Here is an 18723-nt window from a genome sequence, read left to right as displayed (position 1 = left end):
CTGCAGACGTTTCATGTTCTAGTTATTATAAACATATTCAAATTACAATCCAATTTATCTACCATTTCTCAGTCCACCATATAATTTGGTGAAATCCATCAGAATGTTATGGATTCTCCACTGTTGTAGTCTACATATTTGGAGTTTGAATGTGAGGTTTTGATTTTAATTATGTTCCAGGCAGCCTCATCCTCCTGCCTCTTGTCACCCACTATCAACCCCTCTCCGTCCCCCTCACCCTCCTCATCATTAGCTCCTACCATGACCCCCATCCTACATTCCTTCTTCCCCATCTCTCCTTCCTCCCTCTCACCCACTATCACTTCAATGAAACCCACCATCTGCTGCCTTGACCCACTCCCCACCAACTTGCTGGTCACCCAGCTCCCCCTCCTCTGCCCACTACTGGCTGATGTTATCAATCAGTGCCTCTCCTCTGGATCAGTCCCTGCCCCCCTCAAAACTGCTCTCCGCCACTCCCTCTTTGAACCCCTCCAGTCCGTTTTCCGCCCTGACCACAGTACCGAGACTGCTTGTGAAAGTCTCAAACGACATCCTCTCTATCTGTGACCAGGGCTCCCTCTGCCTCCTTGTCTTCCTGGACCTCTCCGCCACTTTCGACAGTCGATCATGCCATCCTCCTCCACCACCTTTCCTCCATCATCCACCTCAGTGAGACCGCACTCGCCTGGTTCGAGTTCTACTTCATAAACCGCCAGCAGTACATCTGCACAAATGGCTTTTCCTCCCACTCTCACCAGGTCAAATGTGGGGTTTCCCAAGGATCCATCCTTGGCGCCCTCCTCTTCCTAATCTATATGTTCCCTCTTGGGGATGTCATCTTCAGACATAGGGTACACTTCCACATGTATGCGGATGACACCCAACTCTATTTTTCCACCTCACTTTGCGATCCCCAGTCCCCTGATGTTCTGTCAGCCTGCCTGTCAGACCTCAGGAGCTGGATGAGCGCAAATTTCCTTCAGCTTAATGTTGACAAAAACGAAAGCCATATTCTTTGGCTCTTGTCAACATCTTCAATCGCACGGTTCTCACCTCCTCTACCTACCCGACCTGCCCCTAAAACTCTCCAAACTCCACTCCTCTGCATCCCCCCTACCTCTCTGACCTCCTCTCTCCTCACAACAGTGCCCGTTGCCTTCACTCAACCAGGACTGGCCTCCTCCTTGTCCCCCGAATCCTCCGCTCCACCATCGGCATCCGTGCCTTCAGCCACTACGCCCCGAGGCTCTGGAACTCCCTTCCTCTCCCTTCGCCTCGCCCCCTCTCTTCCTATTTTCAGGTCTCAGCTGAAGACCTTTCTTTTCGACTGCGCCTTTGGTCACCTTCTTCCCCCTCCCCCTGGCTCGGCCCCGGGATCCGTTACTGTGAAGCGCTCTGAGAGCCGTCCGGCGTGGAGGGCACTATATAAATCCAAGTTGTTGTTGTTGTTCCCATCTCATTTGGTGTGAGGTACAGATTGCTACACAACTGCTGTGCAAATTGTGTGGAAGAAACAACTCCCAAGAAGGCATAACTGAGCTTGCCAGCATCTTCCTTCCAAAGATCTGAATTGCTCCATCTTGTGGCTTTTCCTAGAACTGATGATTTTTTATTGAGGGGAATTGATAGATGCCCAATCTGACTGAAATATAATGGTCGTTTTGAACTTTTGTTGTATTAATGTCATTCTTGGGGCACATGCTTTGATCTTTGCATTACAGGGCAGCTTGACACAGGTTAACAACTAATTTACAATGTGCTTTTTTGCCAAGGTTTATCCGCAAACTCAAAGCTGTAATAGAGGGGAAAATATACTAATATAGTGGTATTAAAATCCCACTAGAAAATCCAAAATTCTAAGCAGTTTAACAATAATTTAATGTTAAGGGAACACTTGCAGAAGAGGCTTGGTGGGAGGAACTATTGGCCATTAAACTTCATGTCCAGGAGTGAAGGGCAGAAGAAGGGAATTTAGTTTACAAAGATCTAGTGAGGTGTTGTGGACGCATTGTCAGACACGTCAGACTCCTGAGGAAGTATATTGTCTGCTTCAGACTGGGCGTCTGGGTGGNAAAAAACATATTCATCAGCTGCTTGGAAGCCAGTTACATTTCTGTAAGGCGGACTGCATTTTATGGATTGTTGCTTGGCAAACATTGCAGTACAACCGAAGACGAAATATCCTCTTGCGAGATATAAAACTGGTTGTACAAACTGCGCAACATCCCGAACAAATGACTGATGACAGAAGGAACCTGAATTTTTATTCCCCTTTGTTCCCTTATTCGTTTTTCCACTGCAAGAGGAAATACAGTGAACAGGATGTTTTTTTGTAGATGAGGATTAAATAACAAGTTTATATAAAACAAGTCCTCCGCTTCCTAGTGCCTTCTGCTTAAAGCAGTAATGTAGTTCAGACGGCCCCTGTCATAGGCGAAAGCTTGTGTATTTCTTGTGCCAAGCGCTGACATTCTCACTGACAGTGACAGCATGCACATTGTATGAATCCTACACTATTCCCAACTAATAAAGTTTAAGTACACATGCTGTCAAAAGTAACAAAGCTATGTCTGTCTGTGTTTGCAGTGTATTACATGAATGACTCCAATCATCTTCATACCTGGCAGACAGCTTTCAGAAAGATGGCAATATTGTAATACTTTCATTTAAATATAACAGAGAACTTTTATCTAAAGATATTGGCTGTATGAAAGCTATTACCACCTCCCTTTGCATTGTACGAATTGTAACCTGGTATTCATTAACTAAGCAGGTAAAGTTCAGATTGCAACCCGTGTCCTTCAGTATCTCTGACAACTAACAGACAGACCTGTTGGGATTTGTCATCTGAAGTCTGAAAAAATAAACACCTACAGTAATGTTTATACAGTACAGTTCTCTCAAAATGTGCAGTGATTCTATTAACTGCAATACATTTCTTCCAGAAGAAGAACAATCAAGCTTAGGCTTCATTCTGAAGGGACTAGATAATGTAAAGGACAAATTGCCACCAACACATCATTCTATCATGTGTCTGAATTGTTTAGCTTGCATGTTAACTACAAACACATTTGGCTTCTAAAGTACCTCCAGTGTGAATAACACAAAATTATTTTGAGTGCTCATTGATTGTTTTTTTTAAAAAAATCACTGTAATTTTATTGGGATGTGTTTATCAGTCTAGTAATTTAACTTCTTCTCTACATTTTGTACCTGACGAGCACTTTCAGATTCAGTGCAGCATGGTTTTGCTGCCCATTCAACTTTTAACCCAACAAGCTACTGTTAGCACAGACCTCACAAGTGCACACTGCAAAACAGTGTAACATTTCCATTTCCTCCACATCAACCATTACTGTGATCATATCTGCCGGAGATTAATTGGCATCAAATTGTTGCTGCCTTTGAGGTGAATGATATGATATGAGAGTGACTACAAGTGAACTTTCTTGTATCTTTATATAGTCAAATATTTATCCTTTTTTGTTTGTATTAGCATATGTATTTAATAAATAATCTTTGCGTTTGATATAACGTCATAAGAACATCGTAAGGTATTTCACTGGGTTTACTGTAAAGTGTAGTGACTAGACGAACATGTATTTTCTAGCAGAAGCTAATTAACCATAATAATTAAAAACCAAGTTACGAACAATATAATTTTGTACCAAGAGTAATTAACCGAGGCTAACATTTATATTTAAATTGTCATGAATCGATGTCCATGCTTAAATCCAAATCACAGAATTTGGCCAGAATCACAATTCTGTCTGTGTAAATCTGACGACACTCTTGGAAAGATTTCGAATGAAAATTGTGAATCCTTTGCACACAGCTGGATACTCATAATTAAACATAAACACATGAAATAAACCCTTAGGGGATAATGTCATTAACAGTCTGTAAATTGCTTGTGAAGTTCAATTCTTTTGAGTACTATATTCCATACTATTTTCATTTTTTTTGGCAAGTCTGGTAACTTGCATCAGTCTTGATTGACTCTCAGACAAGTTGCAGGGAGTTAAACTCCATGATAGCCAAACATTCTTGTTTCGTTGCTTCACTTAGTTGACTCTCATCAGCTATCAACTTGGCAGGGCTCATTGAGTGCTGCAGGAAGGTGAAGTGCTTCATGTGAGGGTGGAAGGGGATTTGTCCTGTAAAACCACATGTTCCACATTTGACTTGCTCCTCGCTAGTTAGCAGTGAAGTCATCTCCCAAGACAGTTCTTTATTTGTCTCGACCAAAAATATTGTCTAGCTGAAGGATATAACTAATAAGAACATAAAAGGTTTTCGGAAGTGGAAAGGTCATCGTATTTTGTTACTAAAACTCTCACCTTTTCACCATCTCTCTGTCTCCTCCCCAGAAACACTTTACCTTTGGAGCCCATTGATTCTTTCTGCTTCAAGGCCTTCTGGAATGACTCCCATTCTTTCTGTAAAGCTGACTCTGCCTCTCTCATTCTTAAGCTTGTGCCCCTAACATTTAAGACCTTTGCCTGAATAAGCAACTTGACTTTGTTAAACTGTTCATATCGCAAACTCTGTTCCAAAGAGCAAAAGCTTAACTTCCTTAGACTTTCTTGAACCACAAAATCCTCCTTGTTGAGTTGTCTAATTCAGTTTTCAATCAGTTTCTTTGCTAGTAGTAAGGCATAAATCTTCAACTGTGAACTTCTCTGTTGAAATGAAAACAGAAGTCACTGGGAAGACTCAGCAGGTCAGGAAACTGAGTTAACGTTGCAGGTCGATGACCTTTCGTCAGAATATTCAGGTTATCAACCTGAAACGTGAACTCACTTTCCTCCTCCATAGATGCTGCCTGACCTGTTGAGTCGTCCCAGCAACTTTTGTTTTTATTTCAGATTTCCAGCATCTGCAGTATTTTGCCTTTTATTTACCTTTTCTGTTGAGTTATTTTTAGAAATGTTTATTCACACAACAATCCTTCAACCCCCTGTACTATCTCTTCTGCCACATTGCTCACTCTGACGTGCAGGAATCTGAATATGTTGGTTAGCAATTAAAGAGAAACAACATAAAAAGTGCAGGGAAAAAGCAAGGAATCGGGTAAAGGGTGTACAGCTCCAGTGAATAAGATAGCATCCGCATATGATTGCTTTTGCTGCAATTTCTATGAAATCCTGGTATTTGAGGACTTGTTGCCTAAAGGACTAACAATCTTTGTAAAAGACTTAAAGCAGATGTACTGGCTAATCCGATATTAAATATTTTTGTATCTGGTGCTTGATGGAACTCTTGCGGGCTGTTCAGCTTGCCTTTCCCTGATTAGTATGTGAAATAATTTTGGCACAGTTCATTTCATGTTCACCCAGACAAACCAAGCAGTCATACAGTTCCTTTGTGCCTTCTACCTCTTCTCTCTTTGAGGCTGTTTGAACTCTCTGAAATACTGATAACACAGAGCTGCCATGGCAAGTGTTTACTTAAGGAGCATGTTTTAAATCCAGTTAAACATTAAATGAACATGGTACAGTTGGCTCCAGATAAACAGAAGTTGATCCAAGTATTACATTCCAATGTTCTAGATCATTTCCTATTTGTTCCCATCATACACCACCCCCAAGCTAAACATAAATGTTGCTTTATTATTTGTGGGCTTTGTGCTCAGAATGCCAGATATCGTTTGTCAAGTATTATCTGTCAGGTTCTGTGCCCTAATCTACTTATAGATGGTCATGGTTTAACACTTATAATTTAGATTTGGGTACAGTGTACGTGGACTAAGCACAAATGTATAAGTTAAAAATTGAGATTCATGCTACATCCAGCTCTTGCTGATAATTAACAACAACATCCATTCATATAGTGCCCCTCACGTAGAAAGATGTCTCAGGGCATTTTATAATGATATGCTTGGATGCCAAGAAGGGGAAGCGTGGAAGGAGATGACTATAGGTGTGGTCCAAGAGGTTGGCTTTAATGTGGGCTTGAAGACAGATAGAGAGCAGGCAAAATGGAGGGGTTGAGGGTGGGAGAGAGTACCAGAGGCTAGGGACGTACAATCTGAACATATTTTCCTCAAAGTTATGTCCAGTGGCATTTCTAAATGCACATTTTAAGAGTCAATTTTGCTGATTCTATATTCCTTGCACTGCAATAGTATTTTTTTTAGAATTAAATCTATAATTGCGTATCTTTGACTCTGACTAAACTTCTTTTACAGCTGCTGCTGAAGGAAAAGGCAAAAGTGGAGAAGACTTCTTTCAGAAGGTACCGTGCTCAGGAATTAAATTATATGCTGACCTAGGGAAACTCACCTCAAACAGCACAAGTACAGCTAGGATGTTGGTACAGATGGCAGACGTTTTAGTTTCACATTTCACTTCAAACTAACTCGGAAAATAAATTGAAAGTTCAAAATTACAAATGTAACTGTATAGAAAAGTGGTTAATGCAAGAATTATTTACAAGACGATGTGTATAAATGCTTAGATTTGTCTTCTGCATTACAATTGTTACTTCCTGTTGGAAACTCTGAAAGGTAAAAACATTCTGCGGGGCAACTTACCATTTTTTTTTCAAATTGTATGTTTTAGCTACAGAGTCGAATTTAGGTGATGCATTGCATCAGTTCTAATTATTTTCTGGTTGGTTCCTTAATCTATTTTGATGTGGTACCTGCAGAAACGAGGCTTTGCAGAAATTCAGCATCTCTGATCCCACACTCTGGAACTCTACCCCGCAAACCCTCCACCTCACCCCCTCTCTTGCCTTCTTCAAGTCCGTCTAAAGACCTTCCTCTTCGACCATGCCTTCAGCAATCCTCCTCCCCCCAACCTGCACTCTACCCCTCCTGATCCCAGCTTCCAGCTCGGGTCCAAAAAACTCTTGACTGTTCAATGCCCTGTCTTTCTGACAAGGGCGTTATTCAAGTGTAATTTGTTATTGTTCTTGTTTGAGTAACAGTTAGAATTGTGGATCCTGTGTAGTCTACTTATTTTGAGATTTCCTTTAAAAACCTTTCACTTGCAAGAGAAAAGGTTGTCACATATCATCTTTGTGTACTGAGGTGAATTGGGGAGGGAGGACACGATCCCTTTACCTTGGTTTACTGGAGGATAAAGCTGATAAATGCAGCAGAGCTGAGCTGTCCAACTGAAACTATAACTCAACCTTTGTTTTTCCATCTTTTGACTTAAAGAACATAAGTGATATTTTTACTATGTTTTAGTTTTGCCTGCCTTTTGAGAGTGGAGGCATAAGTGCTGTAAAATAGCGTTAACTAAAATCGAATCCTCAAATCCATTGCTCTTTAAGAAAACGTGCAATCATGTTAACCTGTTCACTAAGCCTGTTAGTTGGGGAGAGGGAGGAAATATGTAAAGCAATGTTTCTGGAATTACCCAGCTGAGAAATGCAAGGTTTTATCAGCTTATTGCAATTGTAAAGGGCTTGCATTGCGGAGGGTATGCTTGCAATAATTAAGTGTTCAAAGGCCAGAGGAAAGTATTTTAGATTTCTCAGTGAAGAAATGACCTTCAGGTAGTGTGTAACACATTGTGATAAAGCAAAGATCATTTTGAGAAAGTTTCTCATGGCTCTTTTCAGTTGGTTCTTAAGCCTATTGTGATTCTTTTGATTAAAGCAGAATAAATGAAAATAAACATTTTAAAATGTTTTTGGACTTTAGGAATGAGTGAAAAACAATAACTCTAAATAAAGACTAAGGAAAGAGTGCTGTAAAATGTGTGTTTCTTGGGAAGTGATGGAATTAACTTTGAAGCAAAGGAAATAATCTCAGAAATAATAAATATCATGTATTTTGTGGGAATGCATTTTGAGGAATCAAGATTAACTGTTATGTTTGTTCATACTGAATTAAATATTGGGGAAGTTTTCCTTTCATTTGGGATCTCTAAAAGTAATTTCAGACAGGCTAGAATGTACTTGGTATCTGTAAAAATAGTTATCTTTATCATCTGAAGGAATAGTTCTAGTTTTAATGGCTAATTTTAAGAGAGCCAGTGTTCAGCTTGAATACGTTCCTCTTTGTTTAATGATTTTGCACATTTACTATAGAAACCGCAGATACAGTATTTAAAAGGTATAGGGATTGCTGGGTACGGCTGATTAATTAATACCAGAATCTACAAAAGTATCAGTTTGCATTAACCTTTGTGGCAATTGTAGAGTTGCCTGTGAAGCAGTTTTGTTTTTTTTAAAGTTCAAAGCTAGATGCCAATAGTATGATGCTCTGTCTGTCTTGTAATTCAGTATTAGCAATTTAAATTCCAACTTTGACTATTAGTATTCATTAGAGGCCAAGTGTAAAGAGTACTGTACCTGAAGTTATCCCTACATTAATAATGTATTCTATTCACACTTAAAATAACTTGGCTCTTCTAAGTATTCTTTCTTTCCACTTTCCCATCACTCAAGGGCAAATGAGCATGATAACTGCTTAACAGTAATTTGTATCTAATTGTAATTCCCCTATTTAGCACCATCCAAGATTTTAATGTACTGAAATTCCAATGTGAACTTTGTAACAAAGCTGCTTTTGACCTGCTTGAGATTTTGATAGAGATGAATGTCTCACTGCTTAACCACTTCATAAGTAGCCTTATTGAATAGATTACAATGAAATTGCAACCTGCTGCTTACTTCAGCATTGCCAAGTCTGCCGGGAACGAGACATTAAGGCTATTTCTCAATGGGAGAACTGTGGGATGCAAATGTTTAGCTAAGGTTAACATTTCTTGGAAAGTAGGCGTGCACAGATGAGGACTGGACTTGCCAATGCTCACTGTCTGGACTGACACCTTAAGAATAATGGACCAAATACACCAGCAAAGAACTAGCGCCTTTAGGAGAGAAGGAAATAACAACAACAAAATTACATTTATAGAGCACCTTTCACGTTGGGAGGACGACCCAAGCGAAACAAAATTGAGTACCACGCAAATAAATTACTAATTACTTTTAATATTCACTTTCTGTAGGTTCCAGTCCATTGTAACACTGTGGATTTCCACAACAACAGGGCTTTCTGGAGATGGCATGAGGAAATTTTGTGATTCATAACCTATTCCTTACTGTCTCTTTAAAGTCCTTCTTGCTCTGCCTTCGCCAAAAAAATAGTTGGGAGATAAATTGTACTATAAATGGAGAGAAGGAAGGGATGATGGATGAAGTGCTGAATTATGAATTATGGGATTTATAAACCACATTCTGAGATGAACAAAAAGCAAAATACTGCAGATACTGGAAATCTAAAATAAAAACAGAAGTTGCTGGGAACATGCAGCAGGTCGGGCAGCATCTATGAAGAGAGAAAGATGAGTTAACTATTCAGGTTTATGACCTTTCGTTGGAACCTTTTGTCAGAACGTATTCTGAGATGAATATGATCCCTGTAAGCCTGCCTCTGTTGGCTGACCTTCGGGGAGATGCTTTCTGTCTAATATGGTATATAGAGTCTGCAGCTATATGTATATTTTTTTAAGACGCAGAGAGAAAATTGAGGATGGCTCTGGTGAGCTATAAGGGATTGGAAATAGCCTGACGGATGTAAAAGGGTAAATTTACTTAGTATTTTAGCTGCTTACTACTTGCAGAAGTGTTTTTGTTGTGTCTTTAATTATAGTGGGAAATTCTATATGCGTATAGTATTTTGAGACCCAATATGTTATTACAGTATTTACTTCCACCTAAATCCAGTAATGTGAATAGTCCATTTCCCAATGCATACTTGAAGACTATTTCCTTGTTTTGACAATAAGGTATTTGGGATCTGGAAATGACATTGCATTTTTTGCCCTTACTGCAAGGATTTTGATGCTATACCTTGAAAACCAATCTCATTCCTGCTGTTTTCTAGCAGGAACTCTTGTGCAGAAGTACAGAGATTTCAACTTTCATAAATAATTTGCTAATGAATATAACTTTTGTAACAGATTCAATTTTGCTTCAGACAATGGGCATGGATTTCCGCAAAGGATGTAATTATGCTGAGCACTCTAGGTGTGGTAATTACTTCTCGAGAGGAGTAAGTAAGCAAGCAAGCAAGCAAGAAAGCAAGAAAGCAAGAAAGAAAGAAAGAAAGAAAGAAAGAAAGAAAGAAAGAAAGAAAATATAAGCACAAGATGTACAGTGGAGTCCTATAGCTCGGTGGTTAGAGCACTCGCTTTGCAAACGAGAGACCTGAGTTCAATTCCAGGCAGGGCCAAACCTTGGGCAAGTTTCCTTACTCCACACGCCTAATAATAATCCCTCCAAAACCCCCCCAAAAAAATAATAAATTGGTCATTTTTAATCTACGACTGTTTGTGGGACATTGCTGTGCGTAATTGGCTGCCGCGTTCGCCCACAAATATAGTCAAGTCACTTTACAGTGTGTTCTGTGAAGCGCTTTGGGACGTCCTCCCGACGTGAAAAGCGCTATATCAAATGCAAGGATTATTATGATTATTACAGGATTTTATTATCTGCAGATATGGCTGATAGTTACCCTGAATTAGGGTACCAATAATTTAACTAAAGTTGGAAAGTCTCCTTTCTCTAGCATTGAAATGTATTTCAGACAGATGATCTGAACAATAATCTTGCATTAACTTTCTGTAAATGTTGTTCATAAAACTATTTAAAAATTTTGTTCAAATTCTTGTTTTCTGCTCAGTTAGCTGACCTCAGCTGGGGCCATAACTGGGACACTACAATTCCCTGAACACCTTTGGGTCACATAGGAAATGAACAACGCCATTTGCACTCCTGCTGGTTATCTACTGCTCCTTGATTGGTCCCAACTGAAAAGTAACTGAACAGGCTATTTCTGCTTGTCTTACACTGACTGTCCCACAACTGACTCAGAGATGCACTGTTAATGCCTTTGAGGATCTTAATAGATTTCTGATTTAAAGGATCCTTGATTTAGAAACAGTTTGTTCAGAATTCCAAGACTCTAACTTGCATGAAGGATGCTGTATAAATACAAATTATTGTTGTAGTTTTCCATGTAATATTAAGTGAAGCCTTTTTAAGGGTGTTTACGGTCTATTTTGATTTCAATGCAATATTGTGCAGAGCTGGAAGATGGTATCAGACAGTTCAGTTAATAATTGTTAAAGTATTTCGGGGTGACGATGTTCAAGAACACAAAGTTGCCTGACATTACAATAGTAAGGAGAAATAGTCAATCGCATTCCATAGTCTTACTGTCGGGAACTTCTGTGAATATGTTACTGAAAACTACAAAGACCTCTTTTCAAGAGGAGAAATGAAGGACAAAAATATTTATTACCCCTGTCACTTTAATGTTTTCAAATGCCTGTCAGTATTTTGATAAATAAGATGATAAACTAAAAATTTTATTGACATACTGTTAATGAATAGACATCTATTAAAAGGGAAAATGTTTCCTAATTCTATTACCCATTTCAATAAAGTTCAGAGATTTTGTTAACTGTGCATTGAAGTTTCCCAAAACACTTGCAATGTCAGGTGAATGTAGGAAATATTAATGTGAAGATATCTGAGACTCCCTGAGCTGACAATAGTTAGACAACAAAGCTGGAAATCTGAGCTATTGATCAAGATTTTCTAATCAAAACCTGTTGAATATAATGTAGATAGAAATTGATAAAGCTATTTGGGAGACAGTAGGTTATGACCTAAAGGGTGTTCTTATGAGGTTATGTTTGAAGGCTTAGTTGAGGAAGGGCAGGAGGAGGCTCATGTGGAGCATAAACACCGGCATAGACTAGTTGGGCCGAATGGCCTGTTTCTGTGCTGTACATTCTAATGTATTCTAATGTATAATTATACATAAAAACATTTGGCTGATCTAGTTCAATCCCTTTCCCAGAACAAGATGAATTTATTTATCTTCCTGCATCTATCCCTATATCATCCAATGCAATTTCTGGGCAGATATCTATCCAGTACTTATTTGAAGGGGTTATTTGACACAACAGCAACTGTTAGTTTTTTTGTTGAAGGTCTGCCTACTCTGCTACTCTGTGGGAGGGTGGAGCTAGGATTCTTGCAATCTGTAGTTACACTTGAGTTGTTTTAAGAGTCCTAGTTCAAATAGGTTTCAGCAAACTCAATCTAGTTCTAAGAAAACCTGAGTCAACAATGTAAAACTGCTGTTGAATTGGGCACAAGCCATTGATCACTGAAGTAGCAAGGATTGAGCAATGGAGATACTCACTGTGATTTGTGTTCATGCTCACCTCTAGGTCAGGATTTTGTCTGGCTTGTGATGTGCAGTTTTGGGGTGCCAACAGGTTCTGTTGGTAGCATTCTTACCTGTGAGTCAGAAGGTTGTTGAATGAAGCCCCATGTTAGGACTTTGAACTTATCTAGTCAAGACTGACCCTCTAATGGAGTGCTGAGGGTATATGGCGTTGTTGGATATGCTGTCCTTCAGATGAGGTGCCTGTTCAGGTAGATGTTAAAGATCCCATGGCACCACGGAATAGAGAAGGAAGCTGCACCTGGGGTTCTGGCCAGTAAATCCCCTGATGATATTGATCATTCACTTCACAGCTATCTGTGGGACAGCGTGCCAATTGACTGTTGCATTCGCCTACAAAATACACAGTCATTACACATTACAGTAAATCATGTGAAGCACTTTGAGGCGTCCTCCTACGTTATGTCAAATACAACGTTTATTATTTTACAGTAAAAGTACTTAAGTCATCATTGTGTATATACATAGAGTTGTGATGTGTCTTTTAGATGTAAATTAAAATTTCCACGTTCAAGCAGTTTTGCCCCTTCCAGGATCCCCAACTATTGATTCAAGTTGAAGAATATAATTGTTTTAATCTGGCTAAAAATGAGCTTTTCCACAAATTGTTGGATGTTTTAGAAGATTATGAGTGATCTACCTAGACAACGTAAAATGTAGTTTTCCTTTTCCCACAGGAGGATGTCATGTGTAAGAATGATTATAGGAGCAGGTACCATCTACTGATATTAATTTCTGGATGCTGTAGCTATAATTTAACAAAATTACAGGATTGAAGGTTGATTCTTGGTTTTGCTGTATTTAATTACTTGTGATAGTACTGAAGATATATCAAAGCGTCTCTCTTTGAGCAGTGTCTGATGACGTGTGGATTTCCCTTCCAGCTACTTGTTATATTTTCATTGGATTTTTTAAAAAAGTACAACAGGCAGCGAAGAGAAAACAGGCAAAAAACACCCCTTCCATTTGCTCCAGGCATCTCAAGCAAAGCAACCTAACCAACCTGATTCTGAGTGATGCTGCCTCTATCTCTCCTTCACCATGACAGTGACAAAATGTCTTAGTCATGATCATAGAATAATAGAAATAACAACATAGCAGGAGACCATTTGACCCATCAAGCCTGATGTGGTGGTAGCTCATCCACAGGAGCTAACTATTCTAATCTCAATTCCTTATTCTTCCCCTGAAAAAATATGGGTGATTAGATCTTTGCACAGTCTCTCCTTTTGTGAAACCTCCTGTGAGGAATGAGAGAAAGCAGTGAGAACTCCAGGATCAATGTTCACTCTGGCGCCAATAATGGGGGTTTGCGGTACCACAACTATTATTCTTTTCAGTTGCCATCAGAGATAAGCCAAGAGGAAAAAGGAGCATTTTATAATAATAATAATCCTTGCATTTGATATAGTGCCTTATCATGTTATTGAGACGTCTCAAAGCACTTCCCAGAATATACTGTAAAGTGAATTGACTGTATATTTTGTTGAGAAAATGCTGTATTATAGGATACAGGCAAAATCTGCAAGCAAATGGGGGTAAAAACGGGGCAAGCGAGATCATGGAAAAAAGGCAACAGGAAAAAGACTCCTGACATTTCACTTTTGTTTTTTTTCTTGCTCCCCTGACTCTGGAGTCCAATTTCTTTCTGTTTTTTTCTTTTACTTTATTGCCTCTGGAGTATTTTCCTCTCTCAGTATCCATAGCAGCTGGCAAGACAAGAGAGTCCATGACAACTGTTTTGGTGAAGTCTGCTTCAGAAAAAAATTCTCCAAGTGTATTAACTTTTTGGAAACCTCAGATTTGTGAATTGTTTGTGCTGCGTGCTTGGGGGTCAGGACAGTACAAAAGATTATGCTGCTCCAAAATCAAACCTGCCGAATATATGCAGAATTGCATAAATAATAAAAAAGATACACATGCAGAATTCAATATGTCTATACTGACAGATACAATATTAGGGTAACTGAGTGTGCCTCTGTTTTAATTAAAACAGATGAGCACAAGCCAACTAGAAATGATATACTTTCACTGGCTGAGATTACACAATTTGAATCCGATGAAGGTTTAGATTTTAATGTCTTCAAAGCGCACATGTGAATAAATTGCAGTGTATGTTGCTTGCAGACTCCACTTTACACTGTAAAAGATTGAATAAAGCTTTGTATACATTGGAACATCAAAATACTCATGTTGTTAGAAATATGTACAACATTTATTCCATTGTTCCTTGCCTTTACAGAAGAGTGCTAATTTAAATTTTAAAACTACGAAATACACTTTACAGTATATTCTGTGATGCACTTTGAGACATCGTGAAGACTTAATAATGCAGTATATCAAATGCAAGGATTATTATTATTAAAACTATTCATGTGGAATTTTGGATCCTCTGGTCTTTTCATTGACTCTGTGAGCAACTGTTCTCTGCTCAATCTGTGAAGTCTCAGTTGTTTGTGGTGTTTTTACGTTTCAGATTTGTCCCTCTCTGAGGAAAACGTTCCTCCTGTGACTAAGTGTAGTGCACTAATGGGGGCAGAATGCAGAGTATTCGCACACAATGTCAATGTTGCTGTACTTAGCGACAGCATGAATGCCTTGCCCTTTGTGTCCTGGTAGTAATTGCATGGTCAATGTTCCGTATTCTTACAGCACTAACCAGTCTTCCAGGCAGCAGACACTGATTTCTTGCTTGACCTCCAACAGGGAAAACTAACTTGAGCACTACCAGAGAAAGCATCTCAAGCTCTCTCCCCATGAGACCAAGTATCAAATATTAAAATCTCATGTGTACAATGGAGTATCAACACACTTACATATGTTGTTAGAAATGTATGCAATATTTACATTTGTCTCCATTATTCCATGCCTGCTTCACTGAACTGCAGTCTCTTTAGAAGAGTGTTTTTCTTGAATTTTGAAACTGCTTAAGTGAATTTTTTTTGAACTTTGAGGAAAACCAAATGATCCTCTGGTGTTTTCACTGGCTCAGTGAGTGACTTGGCCTCGATTTTGGAATGACTAGATTTCTAGCGACCCTTACTGTTTTGATTATATCATCAATCTTGGTTGCAGGGCTATAAAAAGGGGAAATCAGAATCATTTGTCATGAATGGGGAGTCATTTTACCTTTAACCTAAAAACCTTTTTATTCACAAATGGTTTCATAATGGATTGGAAATCTGTCAGAGCATCCCCTTGTCTACAGTATAAGATGAGGTCAGTTGTTCTTAGCTTCAATTAATCTCGAGGGTTAAACTTACTAGTAATGTACATTTTGGCTCTTGTAGGATCCAGTTCCTTCAGACAGTGACCAGGTTGCCTAAAATATCTCTTCTCAGAGACCAAAGTATCTCTCAGTTCCCAACATACTTATTTTATTGAATTTTTGAATAAAAAGAACCTTGTATGGCATGATTAGGGTTTTCGAACGGTCAATGTACTGTTGAAAATACTTTCTAAAGACTCTTTCCTGTGTTCTGGAACTGAAGAACATTTGCTAGTCTGGTGCCTGATGTAGAGATGAAACTTTGTCAACATGGAGGTTAATCACTTTCCTTATTATATTTTGTATTTGTCTCTGAGTGTGGAAATAACACTTCAAAAATGCACCTCACCTTCATATAGTTAGGGAACATTTTTTCCCACTGAGTTTGTTGTCGTCCATTTGCTCCTTTTTGTTTTGGCTGCTTCCACTGGACAATACTTTTCTCCCAGAGCAGAGGGTGTCAGGGTGGCTTCACATTCCTCAACTTGCACTACTCCTGAGCTGGCTTTAGATATGCAGGAGAGTGTTGCCTTCTGATATCTCTCAGTTGTTTCATTTTTGTTTCTTTCCCTTTGAGGTGTTTGGCTTCTCTTCAGTACCTGTGCTCAGCCACGTGGACAAAACTGAGATCATGGAGGATAGGAGTTGGGTTGGAAAGGGTCAGACGTTTATCACAGAGTGCAGCCCTGGAGATGGTAATCAACCTCTCTACAGCTTACACGAAGAGTTCATACGCTGGTTGGAAGGCACTGTATATATTTCTGGCATCTCCTGATTGTGCAGAGGGAGCGGGATAAGTTACAAATTGTTTCATCAAGAAGTGAATTTGGAAAACAATATCATGCGTAATATTTATAAATACAGTGATTCCTATAATATGAATTGGTTGCTTAGTACTTAAGTGCTGCACCCTGTGCTAGGGAGTGCTAGGATCCCAGAGGTTTTATATATGCACGTGTGTTTAATAAATATAAAACTTTGTTGTTCACAAATATTTGATTGTATTTAGGAAACTGGAAATTTTCAGACTTAACTCCCTGCCAGCCCAGACCCCTGCACCCCTCCCCCCCAACACCAAAACAAAATCTAAATGATGTTCATAAACTTTGGAGCCTGATTGAAAAAAAATCCACTCTTGGGTTACTGGAAAAAAACTGTTTAAAAGAGCTGTCATAAAGAATAGCTGTCTTCTTTGCACATCTGGAGAACATTTAACACTAGTCAGTGACCAAAAGTTGAACTTTGACACTGCTCTTCATAAGATTGTCTTTAAGCTTTTGAGAGCAAGACAGAGGGCTTTCTAATTTTAAGGTTACCTTTGTTGAAGTTTTCCGACCCTTGAACAAACTGATCACAATACTTACCCTGACATTCTGCACATTACTGGGTCCATCTAGTATGGAAATAATTTGAGTTTGTGTCATACTGATAGAGATTTACTACAATGCTAAGATTAACACACTATTGTATCATAAATTGTTTCTTTATTTACATTTTCTACATTTGCTTTTTGGCTTTAAATTATTTTTTAAAAAACAGGAAAAATAATAGGGAGAGGAGGTGGAGATTTGGAGTGGTGCTAATGACAGACTAGACAGCAAAAGCAACGGTTGGCTTGCTGAGACCATTTTGCTGCATAAACCTGCCTATGTTGTAACTTTCACATCTTGCAGATAGGCTCTTAAGCAATAGTGGTAAAATGAAAAGCTGTTCGTATCTTAATAGCAAAAATGTGCTGGAGCTGTACTCTGTAACCAAGAATTAAAATCCTTGCATTTGATAGCCTTTTTAATGTCGAGAGGATGTCTCAAAGCACTTCACAGGATTTTGTTGTAAAATGTACAAACTGTATTTTTTAGGCAACCACTTTGTAGATAGCAATGTTCCCCGAATAGGCATGAAGTGAATGAGCAATTTTATCTGAGAGTTTTTTTGCCAGGACACCGAGAGTAACTCCTTTCTCTTTTGAGTAGTGGCATAGGATATTTATCATCCACCTAAACAGGTAGGTGGGCCTTTGTTCAGTTTCTCATCTGAAGAATGATACCTCCAATAATGCACTGCTTCTCCAGCACTAAATCAGAGTGTCAAGCTAGACTGTGTGAGTTCAAAATATCATTGTGGGGCTTGAACCCCCTCCTGATTTGGAGGTGAGAGTTACAGGCAGGCTGACAAGTTAGCCAAGCCAACATTGTTTGTGAAGTTTTCCATACAAACATACAGATTGAATGTTTATTTGGTGTTAATGAGTCATTAAGAACATATTTCTAGTGATCTAAGTGGAAAATATTCATACAGAGAAGATGAAAAGCTAATAATTATTTTAAATGAATAATTAAAATAACTCTTTGTAAATGTTTCACTGAGAGATAAATGCACTAGATAATATAGATGTGAAGTCCTGTAGCTTAGTGGTTAGAGGACTCAATCTACGACTATTTGTGGGACACCGCTATGCGCTATTGGTTGCCGAGTTTCGCCCACAAAATATACAGTCAATTGACTTCACAGTATATTCTGTGAAGTGCTTTGAGACGTCTTGAAGACGTGATAAGGCGGTATATCAAATGCAAGAATTATTATTATGACATACACAAAACAGTACTAAAAAGTGCTAGTTGTTTTGAATCTGAAAAAAAGTATTTTTTTATTCATTTGACATTGCAGAGTTATCAAGGTCAATCTGAACTACTACTAAACCAACACAGATAATCAGATTGAGATGTGCACTTTTCGATAGATTCATGGATGCATGTCCCACAGCCAGATGTTCTGTGAATTCTGGTGAGTGAAAGTTCAGACATTACAAGAACACAATTGTTTTAGATGAAGAAAGCTGTTTGGCTTATTTGATCTCAAGGATGATCTCATCCTTCCAGAACATCCACTCTACCATTTGCCCACCCCCGATCATTATCCGCAGATAAGTAAAGAAAAACTTCCTGGCATCTGTTCTGAAATTACCCTAAATATATTGTAATCGAAAATTACAATTATCTTCCACTTTCTACCCACAGTTCTTAGTTCTCTACATTTTTGGTGTGCTAGAACTTCTGCTTTGCAAGCTGGAAATGTCAAATTTGCAACATTTAACCTCCTATAAATCTTTTTTATTTTTATGCTATTTTCTTTTCTTTGTATCTGCTTCACTGGGCTGGGGCTTATCTAGTGTGTTATGGATTGGGACAATTCTCGGTTGAAGGAATGTGCCCCTCAGCAGATGATTTGT

General features: G+C 38.8%; 1 protein-coding gene across 3 annotated transcripts in view; it reads left to right on the top strand.

Moving 5' to 3' along the window:
- LOC103180917 (protein bicaudal C homolog 1) overlaps positions 1–18723 on the top strand; it is a 99051-nt gene that overhangs the window by 28419 nt on the left and 51909 nt on the right. Inside the window, exons 1-2 of one of the 3 annotated variants that reach the window (XM_007897029.2) lie at positions 5847–5939; positions 6194–6240. The exons of 1 other annotated variant lie outside the window; for it this stretch is intronic. In XM_007897029.2, coding sequence (XP_007895220.1) covers positions 5888–5939; positions 6194–6240 — 99 coding nt within the window. In that variant the 5' untranslated portion in view covers positions 5847–5887. Of the gene's footprint in view, positions 1–5846; positions 5940–6193; positions 6241–18723 lie in introns of those variants that run through there. One more of the 3 variants, XM_042336738.1, reaches the window with a different exon arrangement.

Source organism: Callorhinchus milii, unplaced genomic scaffold, assembly GCF_018977255.1.
Source record: "Callorhinchus milii isolate IMCB2004 unplaced genomic scaffold, IMCB_Cmil_1.0 Scaffold7, whole genome shotgun sequence".
Taxonomy (NCBI): domain Eukaryota; kingdom Metazoa; phylum Chordata; class Chondrichthyes; order Chimaeriformes; family Callorhinchidae; genus Callorhinchus; species Callorhinchus milii.
This window is presented reverse-complemented; position numbering and strand designations above follow the sequence as displayed.